Here is a 15,990-nt window from a genome sequence, read left to right as displayed (position 1 = left end):
AATACATCAGTGAAAACCCAAATCGTTTGCCGAAGTTGCCAAAAATATGAATAATTTGAGAACAGTAATTCTTCCAAAAATGATTTCAATAGTAAATAAAATATCTCATTTTTTTTCTCAGATAACCAATGTAAAACAAATGCATCACTATGCACATCTGTAAACATGTGTGAAAAATCATGAATAATGTGATACCGTACAATATGAGGAAAAGACACCTCTATGCATATATGCCATGTGTGCATGTCAATGCAATGTATCTCAGAGATTGCACTCATGTACTCACAGTCTCAGAGTACTCAATCTCATTGTCTCGCATTCTCTCTCACTGTGCTCACCACACTCAATCACTCAGCACTATACAATACCTGCTGCGGCATGCAGCCCGATCCCTGTTTATAGTCGACTGCGCTCACTAGGGTGTACAGACTCATGAGGGGCTCCTACAGCCCAAGCGCTATAAGCACGGACAACTCACGTGCTACACGGACAATTCACATGATATAATATCATATCTGAATCCGCACGGACAACTCACGTACTGCAAGGACAACTCACGTGCTATAATAATATCTGGATTCACACGGCCAACTCACATGCTATAATAATATCTGGATTCACACGACCAACTCACGTGCTGCACGATCAACTCACGTGCAATAGTATAATATATAGATCCGCACGGCCAACTCACGTGCAATAATATAATATATAGATCCGCACGGCCAACTCACGTGCAATAGTATAATATATATAAAGCCAACATGGCCTGCTGCGGCGTGTAGCCTGATCCCAAAAATATCCTCACAATCAGGCCCTCGGCCTCCCTCAGTCATCAATCTCTCCAGTATCTCTTTCATGGGCTCACAATGTCATGAGAATAGCCCAAAAATGATGATATGATATATCAATAAATAACAACAGAGACTGAGATATGATATGCAATGAAATGAATATGACTGAGTATAAATTTTTATTTTAAAAATAAATATTTCACAACAATATAACCTCTGTGGGTCCCAATAATACTGGCACATAGCCTCAACATGATTTTTAATATGCTTTTCAGCTCAATTTCTTTAACTCATAAAATCGCATGGAAAATGCCAAAGATCATTTAACTACAAACTTTCAGAGAAATAATTATGTCACAATTTTTATAGTGCACACCCATACGCCTATCACCTAGCATGTGCGTCACCACCCAACAATTCACGAAATACATATATTCAGTTTCATACCCTCAACTCCAAGATTAGAAAAGTTACTTACCTCGAACAAGCCAAATTCAATGTCGAGAAAGCTAAACAATGCTCTAGAAATCCCATTATGCGCGTATCAACTTCCAAACGGCTCGAATCTAGTCAAAATAATTTGATTCAGCCCATAAAAATTATAGGAATTAATTTCATATCAAAATACAAATATTTTCCAAAAATCCGAAATTGCGCCCCAAAAATAACCTGTAAGGCCCACGTCTCGGAATCCGATAAAAATTACAAAATCCATATCCCCATTCAACCACGAGTCCAACCATACCAAAATTACTCAAATCTGACCACAATTCGGCCTTCAAATCCTCAATTTAAACTAAGAGGGTTTTCAAATTTTTCCAACTTAATTCACCAATTAAATGAAAAAAACAACCATGGATTCGGGTAATTTAACCAATATTGAGTTAAGAACACTTACCCCGTTGTTTCCTCTGAAAATCGCCCAAACTTCGCCTCAATCCGAGCTCCAAATCGTTAAAAATCCCATTTTCTGAACTTAAACTTTCTATACAGGCGTCTCTTCTTCGCGAACGCGAAAGGTCCCTCGCGTTCGCGAAGCACAACTCGACTGCCCCCAAATTTAACTCTTCGCGAACGCGACCGTGGCTTCGCGCACGCGAAGCTTCGCAAATCTTACCCTTCACAAACGCGACCACGGCTTCGCGAACGCAAAGCTTTACCAGCTCAGACCTTCGCGAACGCGTGGAACAAGAGCCTGGGGTCCCCAATCGCCTCACTCCTCTTCGCGAACGCGAACGCCATTTTGCGAACGCGTAGAACAAGAACCCTGGGTCCCCAATCGCCTCACTCCTCTTCTGGAACGCGACACCTCTCACGCGTTCGCGATGCACACACAAACCATACCTTCGCGTTCGCGTTCGCGTCCTCCCCTTCATGAACGCGAAGAACAAAACCTCACACTGAGAAAACACTCTTCGCGAACGCGAGGGCCCACTCGCTAACGCGAAAGAGAAAATCAAAAAAATGCAGCAACAGATATCAGCAATCTCACCAAGGCCAAAAATGATCCGTTAACCCTCCGGAACTCACCCGAGCCCCTCGGGACCTCAACCAAATATACCGACAAGTCCTAAAACATCATACGAACTTAGTCGAACCCTCAAATCATCTCAAACAATGCTAAAACAATGAATTACACCCCAATTAAGGCCTAATGAACTTTGAAATTTCTAGTTTCTGCAAATGACTCCGGAACCTATCAATTCACGTCCGATTGACCTCAAATTTTTCACACAAGTCATAAATGACATAACGGAGGTATTCAAATTTTCAGAATCAGATTCCGAACCCGATATCAAAAAGTCAACCCCACGGTCATACTTTCCAGAAATTCAACTTTCGGCATTTCAAGCCTAATTCCACTACGGACCTCCAAATAATTTTTCGGACACGCTCCTAAGTCCAAATTTACCATACAGAGGTATTGGAATCATCAGAATTAAATTTTAAGGTCATTTACACATAAGTCGACATCCGGTCACTATTTTAACTTTAGCTTTAAACCTTGGAACTAAGTGTTCTAATTCATTTCAAAACATCACCGGACCCGAACCAATTACGCCGAAAAGTCACACAATAACGGTAAAGCCTAATTTGAGTAGTAAATGGAGAAACGGGATTGTAGTACTCAAAACAATCGGTCGGGTCGTTACATTGATGTAGTCGAACCACCCTTGAATGGCTCGTGTGAATTGAGAACTTTCTCATTACTAATATGCTGCCTTTAACTAATTAGTATTAGTTTACTAGTCCTATTTTGTTATTGAAATGCTTGTGGTTTATATGTTTCTCATCAATATTTTCATTTCATTATTTCAGCTTGATGGTGAGTTTACTTCACTTACGGAATAAGAGGATCATCGGGTGGCATCAATACAAATCACAAAGCAAATAGACAGTACTTTTTTATCTATTTATAAATTGTAAAAGCACTTTAGATTTGATAATGCTTAAGTTACCATTCCGTTTAGTAAAACTTTTGAGTTACCTTACATGAGTTATTATTAGTTTAGTTTGATAACGATTTGAGCTTCTTATGCTTAGTATTATTGTTATTTGTAATGGAATTTTATTTTTGTGTTATAAGTTATTCAATAAAATTGTTTTTTTAATGCTATAATCCACTATTTTTAAATAATAATAATATCATATTACGGGGGTTATAGACCCCCACAAATGATTTGTTTAGAACATTGGGATCATATTGTGCAAATTATAAACTGCTACTAATTGTATTTGAAAACTGTCACAAATTCAAATTCAATTTGTGGGGGTTGTCGTGGAGGTTTTAAACAATCGTCGCAATATTGCTCGTGGTAATCATAATTGTGGCATTTTTAAAAACTATCACAATTCATTTTGTTGGGGTCAGAAACCGCCACAAATTATCAAAATAACCCCCACAAAATAAGTATTTTCTTGTAGTGTAAAGGTAAAAGACTTTATACACAGTACAACTCTCCTAATTGTATTACAATCTCCTAAATAAAATAAACTCCTAACATTGGACTACAATAAATATATTTAAATATTATAGCTGCACATGTTAATTCTAGCTTCAACAAAGTCACAGCTCATGCTTTTAATGTTTTTGTATGCTGGAAAACATATAATAGCTTAAATTATATTGTTTGTATAATAAATTACTAATTATCTCTCTTTAAATTACATTTTATCTCTCGTTAATGTCTCACTTAATTAGTACAAAAATATGTATATAATATAGGCGTTAGGTAATATATTTCAAAATTAACTTTTTTGCTTTCATTGAGTTGAATTATGAGAGGAACTGATCCCTACCAATTCGGCGTCAAGTTTATTGGCCCTTTCTCCCGGTTGAAATCCAGAACAAATTTACACTTTTGTTACTTTAGTTTGATAAAGAATGTGGAATATTGTACTTTTATTGTTAATTTTATGGATGGTCAATGAATTTTTATTTTATTACACCAAAGTCACTAAACTATTTTTGGTAACAAAAATATCATTTTGCGCCAGTGTTTTAAAAGGCGTGGGCGTAAGGCGGGGCGTTTTACATATGCCTCAGTGGGGCGTAAGCCCCGAGGCGCGGGGCGCAACCCACATAGGTATTTAATTTTTAATATTTTATAAAATAATATAATGACAGTTAATATTTATAAACAGGTAAAATTGCATAAAAATTAAAGAAAACTATGTATATGTGTGCTCCATCCCCACAAAAAACTAATCAAAACAATCTATTATACGTTACATACAAAAACAATTAATTTGAGTCTAAAAGAATAAAGTTTTCTATATGGAGGAACAAAAAGGATGATCTGCAATTTGAACTTTGAATTTGTTGCTATGAAGAAAAATGTAGTTCTCTTTGTATTTATAAAAAAAATTAAATATTTTTTGCTTTTTGGGAGATATTAGCAGACCAGCGGACAAGATAAAAAATTAGAAAAATCATGAATTAGGGCTTAAATCAATAAAAAAAAAGGTCTTTACTTTTAAATTTAATACTTTTTAGTTCCTTTTTAAACCGTATGAGTAATTAACAAATTGACTTTTGAGAATTTGGGTATTATATGAAGGACTAATTCAACAAATTTTATTTTAATTTGAAAAAGTCTCTGGGGCTTACTCCTTACTAAAAACACGCGCCCCGAACTCCCGGGCGTACGCCCCGAACTCTCGGGCATATGCCCCGAACGCCCGGGCGTACGCCCCAAATTGCGGGGTATACGCCTCTTGAGATTTTCGCCCCACACCATCGCTGCGGGCCGTTTTTGGTACGCCTCGCCCCAGAAACGCCTTTTAAAACAGAGTTAGCGTGTCCTCAGTATCACGAAAGTCATAAACTATTTTTGTAACTAAAAAGTTAATCAACTTTATCTAATTATCATAGATTATTACTAAGCGGAAATAATTGAGACATTTAATTTCTATGATATCTAAGCAAAGTTGAGTACTGACCTTTTTAGTTACAGAAAAAAAATTAGTTACTTTAATATAATAAAGTAAAAATTAAATGACTATTCATGAAATTACTTTGTTTTATATAAGTGTTCAGCTCCTCTTTTTATTCTAAATAGTTTTGGTTTTAAAATCTAGAAAATCAACATAAGTAACATTAATTGGTAAAGGAATCCTAAACCTAAAGTGATTAAAATTCTATTGAATCCTAGGTAAGAAAATCCTAAACCTAAGGTGATTATAATTCTATTGAATCCTAAACCTAACTTTTCCTATATAGCCCACGGCAGTTTTTGTATCCAACAGAAAACGGCAATAAATAACAATTAGCACACACACACACAAGAATTAATAAGAAAATTGATATGATCAAGTTTGGGCCAGTGGGAGGAAAGAAGGGAACTGTTTGGGATGAAAAGGGAAGAGGTGAAATAGCCAAGATTTTTCTTTCCAGCAATCCTACTGACACAGATTATATTCATTCACTTCAATTCCTGTTCGTTGAGAATGGCCACTCTGTTTTGTCGGACAGACATGGTCCTGATTACAACTACAGCTATACTACAAACTTCACTACAGTAAGTTTCTATCCTCTCTCTTTTACTTTTTCTATGGTCCGGTCCTTTTTCGGACCTCGCGTGTAGCGGAATATCGGGTCGACTTTTATAAGTTTTGCACTCACAATTTGTTTATAATGATGGATACGAATTCTGTTTATGCACACTTATTTTTCAGTATTTTTGGTTTTTCATTGAAGGTTGTATTGGATTATCCATCAGAATATCTTACTTGGATTAGTGGTACCAATTATTCAACTGGTTTAAGATCAATAATATTTGGCACCAACAAAGGTTCCTATGGACCATATGGCAGCACTAGGATCCATCCATCAATCCCTTACAAAGAGTTCAAGTTTGAAATAGGAGATGATCGTTCTTTTGGTGGATTCCACGGCACCAAACATGATACTTTCATTGGGAGTATTGGTGTCTATGTGAATACCATCACATCACATCCACAAATTCTGGAGTCATGACAAGTTCAAAAAGGAAAAAGAAGATAAATTAATATTCAACGGAAAACGTCAAATATACCCTTGTACTATCAGAAAAGGTTTAAATATACTCTTCGTTATATTTTGAGTCCAAATATACCTCTTTCATTATACTATTGGTTCAAATATACTCTTTTTCGTTTAAGTTTGTCCAAAGTGGACATCTAATTTTATGTGGCACTAATATTTGATCAGGTAGATGCCACATGGTTTGCTACCCCAGCGCTCCTAACCCGTTTTACCCCTCCCTTTTAATATCTTAGCCCTTTTTGCCGAATATTCAATATATATATACTTCTGTTAGTCTTGTTGAATTCTCATATGAACTAGAGTGCTTACTATTTCACTTTATGCTTACCTTTTCCTATGTTTGATAGTTGATGCTCATGAATTTTTCATATTAGATCATTTAATTTGTTGCTTTCTTGTTATGGTTACTACATAAGAATTTTGAAGTGAGTTTATTAGCATAGAGTGATGAATTATCAGCAATTGTTTGCAACTTTCTTTGTATATGTGCCTTTGTTTTAACTTATATTGTTTTCCATATTCCTTGGTGCCAGCCAGTCTATTTCGTCATTTGGGAAAAGCATAAGGATATTGGAGTGGGCCATTAATAACCATAGTAATTAATGTTTGACACTATGTTTGTTGCTGGAATGTTAACGAACAATAATCAGTCTCTCTCGAATGGTACTTCTTGATCGTTTTCATTAAATTCATATTACATCAACTTGATCGATCGAGATTTTGTTATAGAAACATTGATTTAATGAAGCACACCCAATAGTTGGAATCTGTCAATCTTGAAAATGCTGAATAATTGTCTAATAGGCGAAAGAATTACGCAAGATATCTCTCGATGTTTATTTAATATATTTTTCATTGATAAGAAAAAATTTCTATTTGAAGAAACTAGAGATAGTGACATTAGAAAATTGCCTTTGCTTAGGAGAGGATAGAAGGGAAAGAGATTGAAAACGAAATATAAATAATCAAATTAGATCAATAATATATATCTTTTCAAGTAATAAATAAAAAAGAAGGAATATGAAGCAATACGCTAAAAAAGGTGAAAAAAATAGAATATAGTGAGAGATCGAAAAAGAAAAAGAATGTGGGGGAAGGTACACATTCGTTTAATTCAGGTCATAGAGTATCGAAATTAAATCTTTTTTTAACATGTTTGAAATGTGAACCTAGATGTAAAACAAATTTATACTTTCAATCAAAATCAAATAGGTACTCTCTAGAACTTTGTTTACTCGAAAAAAGGATAGAGTTGAATTTATACGTAATTCTAAGGGTACGCGGTATAACTTGACGCAAATCGTATAAGCGGAAATATCGAATATTGACTATCAAGAATGAAAATACAAACAAGGTTGAAGGGAGAATGATTTATGAATGAGCAAGATGAAAATAATGTATAAAGCTCAAAATGGTATCTGAGTTATGGTTTCTTCATGTCTCAATGCCCCCTTACAGAGATAATAGCCATCCCTCTTATAGTGGGGGATCCTATTTTAGATATAATTAAAAATACATAGTGGAGAACCATAATAAATCAACTTTCCCCTTTTTCCTGCCGAGATTCTCTCCTTTAGTGCAGTTGTAACGACTCTTGTCTACAGGCTGGATATTGACCTGAGCTCGATACTGAATTGAGCTCGATATTGATTCGAGCTCGATTTTGACTCGGGGCCCGATACTGATTCAGGCTCAGCATTGGTCGGTCTTTGGCTCTCAAGCTCGATAACGTTGCTTCACATCATGGTGCGATTTGGATTCGAGCTCGATAATGACTTCGGGCTCAGTATTGATCGGTCCCTGAAACTCGAAGCTAGGTAACCCGGCTTCGGATCTTATCCCGAAATTATAAAGACGCTCTTCGGTCCATTATGTTGCCATCTCAACCAGTCGTACGAAGGCTGAAATCAGTTTCAACCATATACAGATAGTCCCCTCGTTTCTCGGGAAGGATGTGGCGAGAAACGATATGATTTCCCAATGGCTCGATAAGATATATACTGATGTTTGCATCGAATCCGACCATGACATACGTGATAGTTGTCCCGTCGGTTCCATTTACTAACGCATTAAATGCATGTCAGATGGTGGTCGGCGACTGCTGATATTGAACCGTCATTCCCCAATCGATAAATAGCTTCTCTTTTTACCATTTATCACTTTTACATCTCCACTTTCCAAATTTTCTAAGTTCTTTCTCGCATCTTCTGAGTTTATCTGTAAGCCTATGATTTTTATTGCAAAATCTTCCTTCTGTGGTTTTCACTGCAAAACCTTTCTTCAAAATACCACATCTTTGTCATCTATTTCTATTCTCGATCTTCAAAACCAAAATGGTGAAAACATAAAAAAACCGTTCCTCAAAAAGAAAAAGCTTCTTCTTCATAGCCTGCCGCTGACAAAATATCGGTGGTGCCATAGCCTAAGGAGTGTGTTCCCGAGGCGTGTGTTCTTACCTCCGATTTTAAGGTCAACAAAGGCTCATCGGTTCTCGGACGATGCGACCCAATATCGAGGTATCTGTGTTCGATAACCGAGGGGCATATCGAACAAATAAGAAAAGATAGCAACTGGGAGAACAAAGAATTGGTAATCTCGTCTCCAGAAAAAGATATTACGACTCATGTGAAAGGGTTTTTAAGTGTGTATACTTACCCTTTCACGTTAGGTCCTCTCGATCCTATTAGTATTGATTTTTTCCATCAATACCAAATAACCCTAGGCCAAATTAATCCTTCTTCTTGGCGGATCGTTATTTTGATCCGTTTCTTTGTGAACAAAATCAAGTGATATCTTTCACCCTCGACCACCTCATTCGATTGTACAGCCCCCGCCTCTTTTGTGGCGGGTTAATAAAACTTCAGCGCCGGGCTACCAAGGTTCTGTTCTTGAGCATAGACGAGGACAAGGATCGAGGTTGGATGGGTAGGTTCGTTCAAGTGAAGACTTCGGACCTAATACCGGCCGAGAAGATGCCATTTCCCGAGGAGTTGAACATGAAGTGTAAGTATAACTCCTCTGTTATCTCCTATTGTTTTGCCCCTTCGTTTCTTTCTCACTGATATCCCCTTTTTGTGATGCAGCAGTTCCTTGGATGCCCGGTGCAGTTCCTAACCTCAAGAACTGGATACGGGACCTGGCTTCGACCTCTACATACGCCGAGCGCTCATGGCGTGATTTGTCAAAGGGCCGATGGGAGGCCAGAAATCATGGTAAGCCTCTTTCTCGTATATACTAAATACGAATCATAGGAATTAATTCCATATGAATTTACTAATTTTCCGAATAAAATTCGAAATTCATTAAAATATTCGGCAGTGAGACCCACGTCTCAAATCTCAAAAAAAATTACTAAATCCGAACACCTATTCCGCAATGAGTCCGGATATACAATTGGTTTTGGAATCCAACCTCAATTCGAGGTCTAAATCCCCAAATTTTGAAATTCCTAAGTTCTACCCAAAAATCCTAATTTCACCATAAAATTTCTAGATTCTAGGTTGAAATCTTGTTATAAGATGTAAAAGATTGAAAGAGACTAGTTTAGAATCAGTTACCTATGATTTGGGGAAGAAATGGTCTTTGGAAAATTGCCTCTTGTGTTTTAGGTTTTGAAGATTTGGGAAATGAATCAAAAATCCCGTCCAAAAGTCATTTTGATCAGCTGCAGATGTCGCATTTGCGACAATCGCCCGCAAATACGAGAAAAATATCACAAATGCAAACTCCTCGCATCTCTACTGCCTTCGCAAATGCGAACCATTTGTTCGCAATTGCTAACATTGAACCATCGCAAATGCGATGAAAATCTCGCAAATGCGAGAATACCATTCCCAGCCCATCTTCGCAAATGCTGCCAGTGATGATCGCAATTGCGATCCTTAACTTCGCAAATGGGAAACTTCATTTCTCACCAAATTTCACAGACAAGTCTTAAATATCATAATGAACCTGTACCGAGCTCCGGAGCCAAAATACGGACCCGGCACTAACAATGCCAAACATCAAACATTTCTTAAAAATAATTAATTTTTCAGACTTTTAATTTTCATCAAAAATTCATAACTTGAGCTAGGGACCTCCGAATTCGATTCCGGACATACGCCCAGGTCCCATAATTCGATACGGACCCACCGGGACCATCAAAACATGGATCCGCATCCGTTTACAAAAAATGTTGATCACAGTAAACTAAAATTAACTTTTAAGGCATAAATTCTTATTTTCATCAATTTTCAACATAAAAGCTTTTCGAAAACCAGCCCAGACTATACACACAAATCGAAGAGGGTAAAATGAGATTTTTAATTCTTAAGAGAGCAGATTCGAGTTCTAAAACATAAGATTACCTTTTGGGTTATCACACACACTCTTGGTGACTACACTGCTAGGATTTAGTATGTTGGACATAACTTTCTCTACAGATGTCCAAATGATGACCTCTTTAGCTTTCTAGAAACTAGACACAAAGGGCTACAACCTTCGTTTTTGAATCATCTCAATATTCCTTGTGGATCAAAAGTTATAAGCTTCCGAAGTCGGACCATCGAATCTGAGATTCCTGAGTGCGACCGCACACAAAATTGTGCGGTCCGCACAACTCCCCTGAGGTCCGCACTTCCCTTTTTGCCTCAGCACTCCCGAAACTCATCCGAAACCTCCCGAACACAAACCATATATGAATTTCAATCATAAAACACGCTACGGACCTGCTCGCGCACTCAAAACACTTAAAAGAGGTCGCCTTGACCCAATATTGATCATGGTCAAACTCCCAAATTTCTTAACTTTACTAATCATTCAACCAATGAACCAAAATATATACCCAAGTCCCTCGGGAGCTCAACCAAATAAACTAACACGTTCCAAAATACAATACGAACTTAGTGGAGGCTTCAAATCACGTCAAACAAATGTTTGAATTACGAATCGTCTCGAATCGAATTATGCATTTTCGGATCTTCCAACTTCTATATTTTGCGCTGAAACGTATCAAATCAATCCGGAATAACTTCAAATTTTGCACACAAGTCATAATTGACGTAATGGAGCTATTCCCATCATTGAAATTCCATTCCGGTCATTTGCTCAAAAGTCAACTCTCCGGTCAACTCTTTCCATTTAAGCTTCTAAATAAGAATTGTTCTTTTAATTAAATTCGGAATCTTCCGAAAATCAAACTAGACCACACCCGCGGGTCATAATACTTATTACAAAGTTGCTCGAGATCTTAAATTACTGAACGGGGCATTAATTCTTAAAATGACAAGTCGGGTCGTTACATTCTCCACCTCTTAAACAAACGTTCATCCTCAAACGTGCTAAGAATTATTATAAGCTTACCAAATTGATGATTTTACTTTTACACATATACTCACGGTTGATCCCACATTACCGCATTTGAGATAAGACCGACAACACCATCTCAATTGAGATTATTTCTTTTATCCATATTTGTAATCTTTAAGACCAATTTCTTACACTCCAAACATTTTCAAATGGCCTGATTTTCACAACAACGCACGGTTATTGTCTAAACTGGCTATAGTAACTCGTGCCTACGCAGACATCAACTTTCTTGATAGTGTTGAAGTACTTCAAAACTTTTCTGGGGTGTTACATTCTTCCCCGCTTAGGATCATTCGCCCTCAAATACATAACATAATTTATCTCTTTTTTTGCACGTCTCAATCCTCCAAATTTTTACTAACTCCCAAATTTTTCAGAAATTTCTGCAGAGTCTCTCATGTAATTGTGCATATCCACCTGCCAGAGTAATACCAAAACAACTCCTAACAACACGTCCACAATCTAACAAAATACCACAAGGTATATATCAATAATACTAATCTCAGCATTACAAGCACTGTATTATCATAATGATATCAGGACATGAAGCACATCATATGTATGCCCATCACCACATCCCTGGTCTTAAAAGCTGTTCATAATTAATTCCAGCATCATCAATAAATCTCATATTAACCACCACCTCATTTTGAATTTTCACAACACTGACAACAAAATGTGAGGCATGAAAACCTCATGGTTACTTACTCGGATTAATGAGTCACATTTAACGCCACCTGGGCACTCATCTCATAGGCTAAAACTCAATGTTTACAGCACGAAAATGGATGAATATGCATAAAAAATATACAAGAATTATCAAATAAGCCTAACAGGCATGACTCCCTATTAATACTATTATACAAATAAAATTCACTAAGGGAGAATTTTTAAACTCATAAATATTTTACCACAAGGACCTCTTCCTTATATAACTTCCACCGTGACTTGTAGCCCAGTTTAAATGTTTCACATCATATAAGAATCAATGCGAGGATCTCATCCTCAACTCCGTATCACAAGTATTTTGCACATTGTGCCAACTGAAATTTTCATTTTCCTTTTTTTCTTTCTTTCTTTCTTTTCAATAAATTTTGTAAACAATTTTTTTGTCATAACACATAACGAACCTTCATACCGGTATGGCATATAATTCATAAAAATTGGAATCAATTATTCCGAAACACATTAAACCCACTGTAGTGAATAATAAACATTACTTTTGGACTTATAGTCCTCAATGGTGTACCAAATAAAATGGCAGACACGGGCTCACATCTTTAAATCTCCCAACAGGGATAAACATATAAGTAAGTCACAAACTTACGAAGCTCACCCATAAGCGGAGCATAATAGGAGGACTCACCTCAATATTCAGATCTGAACCCAACTAAGGGGAAATATTCTTTTATAATAAATTGGGATCGTACCTGTAACGACACCATATGTTATATCGGCCTCAGCCAAATCATAGAGATTATATCAACGGGTCGGGCCTCAACCTCTTAGGCGCCCACTACTCGCCTGTCCTCCACCTCTAGCTGACTGTGCACGTGGAGTATTAATTGGAATAAAGGTTGTAGCTTGAGTGCTCTGATGAAATCCACCCCTCCCAAGTCTGGAACAATCTCTCATGATGTGCCTAGCATCACCACACTCATAACAACCCCTCTGAGGTCGCGGCTGCTCGTACTGAATTTGTGCCGGATAACTGAAATAATCATTATAGGAATCTCGTGCCGGTGGTGCATTATAAGAACTTACTGGAGCACTCCGAGTAATCTGATGTGCGGACTGAGCTGGCCGACTGCTCGAGCCTCCGCTATAATGGGTCCTAGCTGAAGAGTAAAATCCACCGAACCCTCGAGATCTTCGAGACCGTTTGGCCTTCTTAGACTCCCTTTCCTCGCCTAAAACACCCTCAATCTTCCTTGCAATCTCCACTACTTGTTGAAATGGAGTATCAGTTTGCAACTCTCGAGCCATGCATATTTTAATATCATAATCGGGCCCCTCAATGAATCTGCGGACCCATTCTCTAACTGTAGGAACCAAGATAGATACATGATGGTCTAACTCACTGAACCTGATAGCATATTCTGACACTGTCACAGTGCCCTGGTGAAACCATTCAAACTCTGTGCGCCACGCATCTCGGAGAGTCTAGGGAACAAACTCTTTCAAGAACATTTCCTAAAATTGAGCCCAAGTCGGTGGTGTTGCATCGGCTGGTCTTCCTTCTTCATAGATTTGCCACAACTGATACGTTGTGCCTGACAGTTAAAATGTAGTAAAGACAACTCCGTTCACTTCCACAATACCCATGGTACGGAGAATACTGTGACGATTTTCAAGAAATCATTGGGCATCCTCTGTAGTTGTTGCACTAGAAATAGGTGGACTATACCTGTTAAACCTTTCAAGTCTCTTTTGTTCTTTTTCTGATGCCTTTGGTCTGACTTCAGGCCGAACCGGAATAACTTGTTGTACCAGTACTACACCCGAAACCTGACCAACGTGGACCTGTTGCTATGGAGTTGTGGTAGAATATTTGGTGCAATAGAGATCAATCCCGCCTGAGTTAATGTACCAAACATACTCAGGAACTATGCTAAAGTCTCCTGAAGGTCGGGGTAACAACAGGTGCTTCTGGTACCTGTCCCCCAACTGGAGCTACTGGCGGCTCCTCATCTGTTGTTCTGACATGTGCTCTAGTCGCGGCACGTGCCTTTCCTCGACCTCTGCCTCAGCCTCTACCTCGGCCCCCCGCCTTTTGCAGCCCTAGTAGTATGTGCGGATGCCTGCTCAGCTAACCCGGTAACACGTGTCCTCACCATCTGTGAGAGAATAGGGATACAAAGGCTCAAATTCTACAATCAACAAATCCGCACGATAGGAATGAAAGAAGTAGAAATTTCCTAACAGTTATGTAGCCTCTCGGAGATAAGTACAGACGTCTCCATACCGATTAAGACTCTACCAGACACATTCGTGACTCGTAGAACCTATGAACCTAGAGCTCTGATACCAACTTGTCATGACCCAAAGTTCCACCACAAGTATCGTGATGACACCTAGAGCTCAGCCTAGGGGTGTTTCTCGGTCAATACGGTACGGATTTAGACATTTCGGTTCGGTATTTTCAGTATTCGATTTCTTAATATGCTATACCAATACCATACCTAATTATATTCGGTATGGTTCCGCTTTTCTTCTTTCGGTTTCGGTTTCAGTTTATTCGGAATGGTAAATTCGATTTGTGCGGTTTCAATATAATTAACTAGTGCATAGAAGCATAGACAGTAAGTTTCTTAATTAAGTACTCACAAATATAAAAATAAAAACGTTCTACGCTCATATGACTATTGACAAATTTTTTGTCCAAAACCTACAAGTATCAACCTATAGAGAGAAAAAATGTTCATAAAAGAATAAATTTAATTATTAAAGTTATCTTGTTACTTGCTTAGAGCTAATTGCTGAAGTTAGAAAATACAACAAGGACTAATCCAACAGATGCAATTCAATACACGAGAAGGAACGCCCTAAACATGCATATCAAAGAAAAGTATTATGTAGCTTAATATGTTATAATCAATAATATGTGTATTGTGTAACTTATTATATATTTCGGTGCGGAATCAGTATTATTTTTGTAAATAACAAATACCATACCTAATACCAATTTTTTTTTTTTTAAAACTTAAACCAAATACATATCAATACCAAAATATTGAATACCACATACCAAAATTTTCGGCTTCGGTACGGTAATTCGATATTTACCAAATTATGCATGACCCTAGCTCGGCCTCATCAGATCTTTGGTTAAGGACATCTATTGATGGTACGAGCAGTAGCACGAAATATTTGTCCAATAAATTTTCATGATCGTCTATATTATATTGAAGGTTGTGTTGGATTATCCATCGGAATTCCTTACTTCAATAAGAGGTACCTACTATTCAAACGGTGTGAGATCAATAATATTTGGCACGAACAAAGGTTTCTATGCACCATATGGCAGCGTTAAGGTATCATTCACTTATTACGCAGAATTAAATTTTCAAATATGTATATTCGATGTTCATGATTCTTTCATATTAGACTATTTGGTTAGGAGATTGTAATTATTGGTGTTGCCAAGTAACACTACAAGAAATAAGTTAAATTGTGGAGGCTTATTTGTGGGGTTATAAGAACCCCTACTGTAAGATCATTTTATGGCATTTCTTTTAACCCCCAGTATATAATTCTTTTTGTGGCGATTTTATTGTGGAGGATGGTATATGTTTAAATTTGTTACAGGGGTATTATGTG

At 37.4% G+C, this 15,990-nt stretch overlaps 1 protein-coding gene across 3 annotated transcripts; it reads left to right on the top strand.

Annotated features, from left to right (window-relative positions):
* Window positions 1-5,487: 5,487 nt before the first annotated feature.
* On the top strand, window positions 5,488-15,934 carry LOC138903536 (inactive protein RESTRICTED TEV MOVEMENT 1-like). 3 transcript variants are annotated; one of them, XR_011412744.1, is made up of 2 exons: window positions 5,488-5,815; window positions 15,582-15,934. XR_011412744.1 is itself a non-coding variant. In XM_070191837.1 (2 exons), the coding sequence occupies exons 1-2, from the start codon at window positions 5,603-5,605 to the stop codon at window positions 6,271-6,273; spliced, it is 492 nt and encodes a 163-aa protein (XP_070047938.1). In that variant the 5' UTR covers window positions 5,545-5,602; the 3' UTR covers window positions 6,274-6,386. The 3 variants fall into 3 exon arrangements, 1 of the variants encoding a protein (XP_070047938.1); XR_011412745.1 differs by lacking the exon at window positions 15,582-15,934 and adding an exon at window positions 6,855-7,087; XM_070191837.1 differs by lacking the exon at window positions 15,582-15,934 and adding an exon at window positions 5,995-6,386 and having other exon boundaries at window positions 5,545-5,815.
* The last annotated feature ends 56 nt before the right edge of the window (window positions 15,935-15,990 follow it).

The sequence above is a fragment of the Nicotiana tomentosiformis genome, chromosome 12 (assembly GCF_000390325.3).
Source record: "Nicotiana tomentosiformis chromosome 12, ASM39032v3, whole genome shotgun sequence".
NCBI classification, from domain to species: Eukaryota; Viridiplantae; Streptophyta; class Magnoliopsida; order Solanales; family Solanaceae; genus Nicotiana; species Nicotiana tomentosiformis.
Note: the sequence above shows the minus strand (reverse complement) of the source record. Positions and strands in the feature narration are given on the sequence as shown.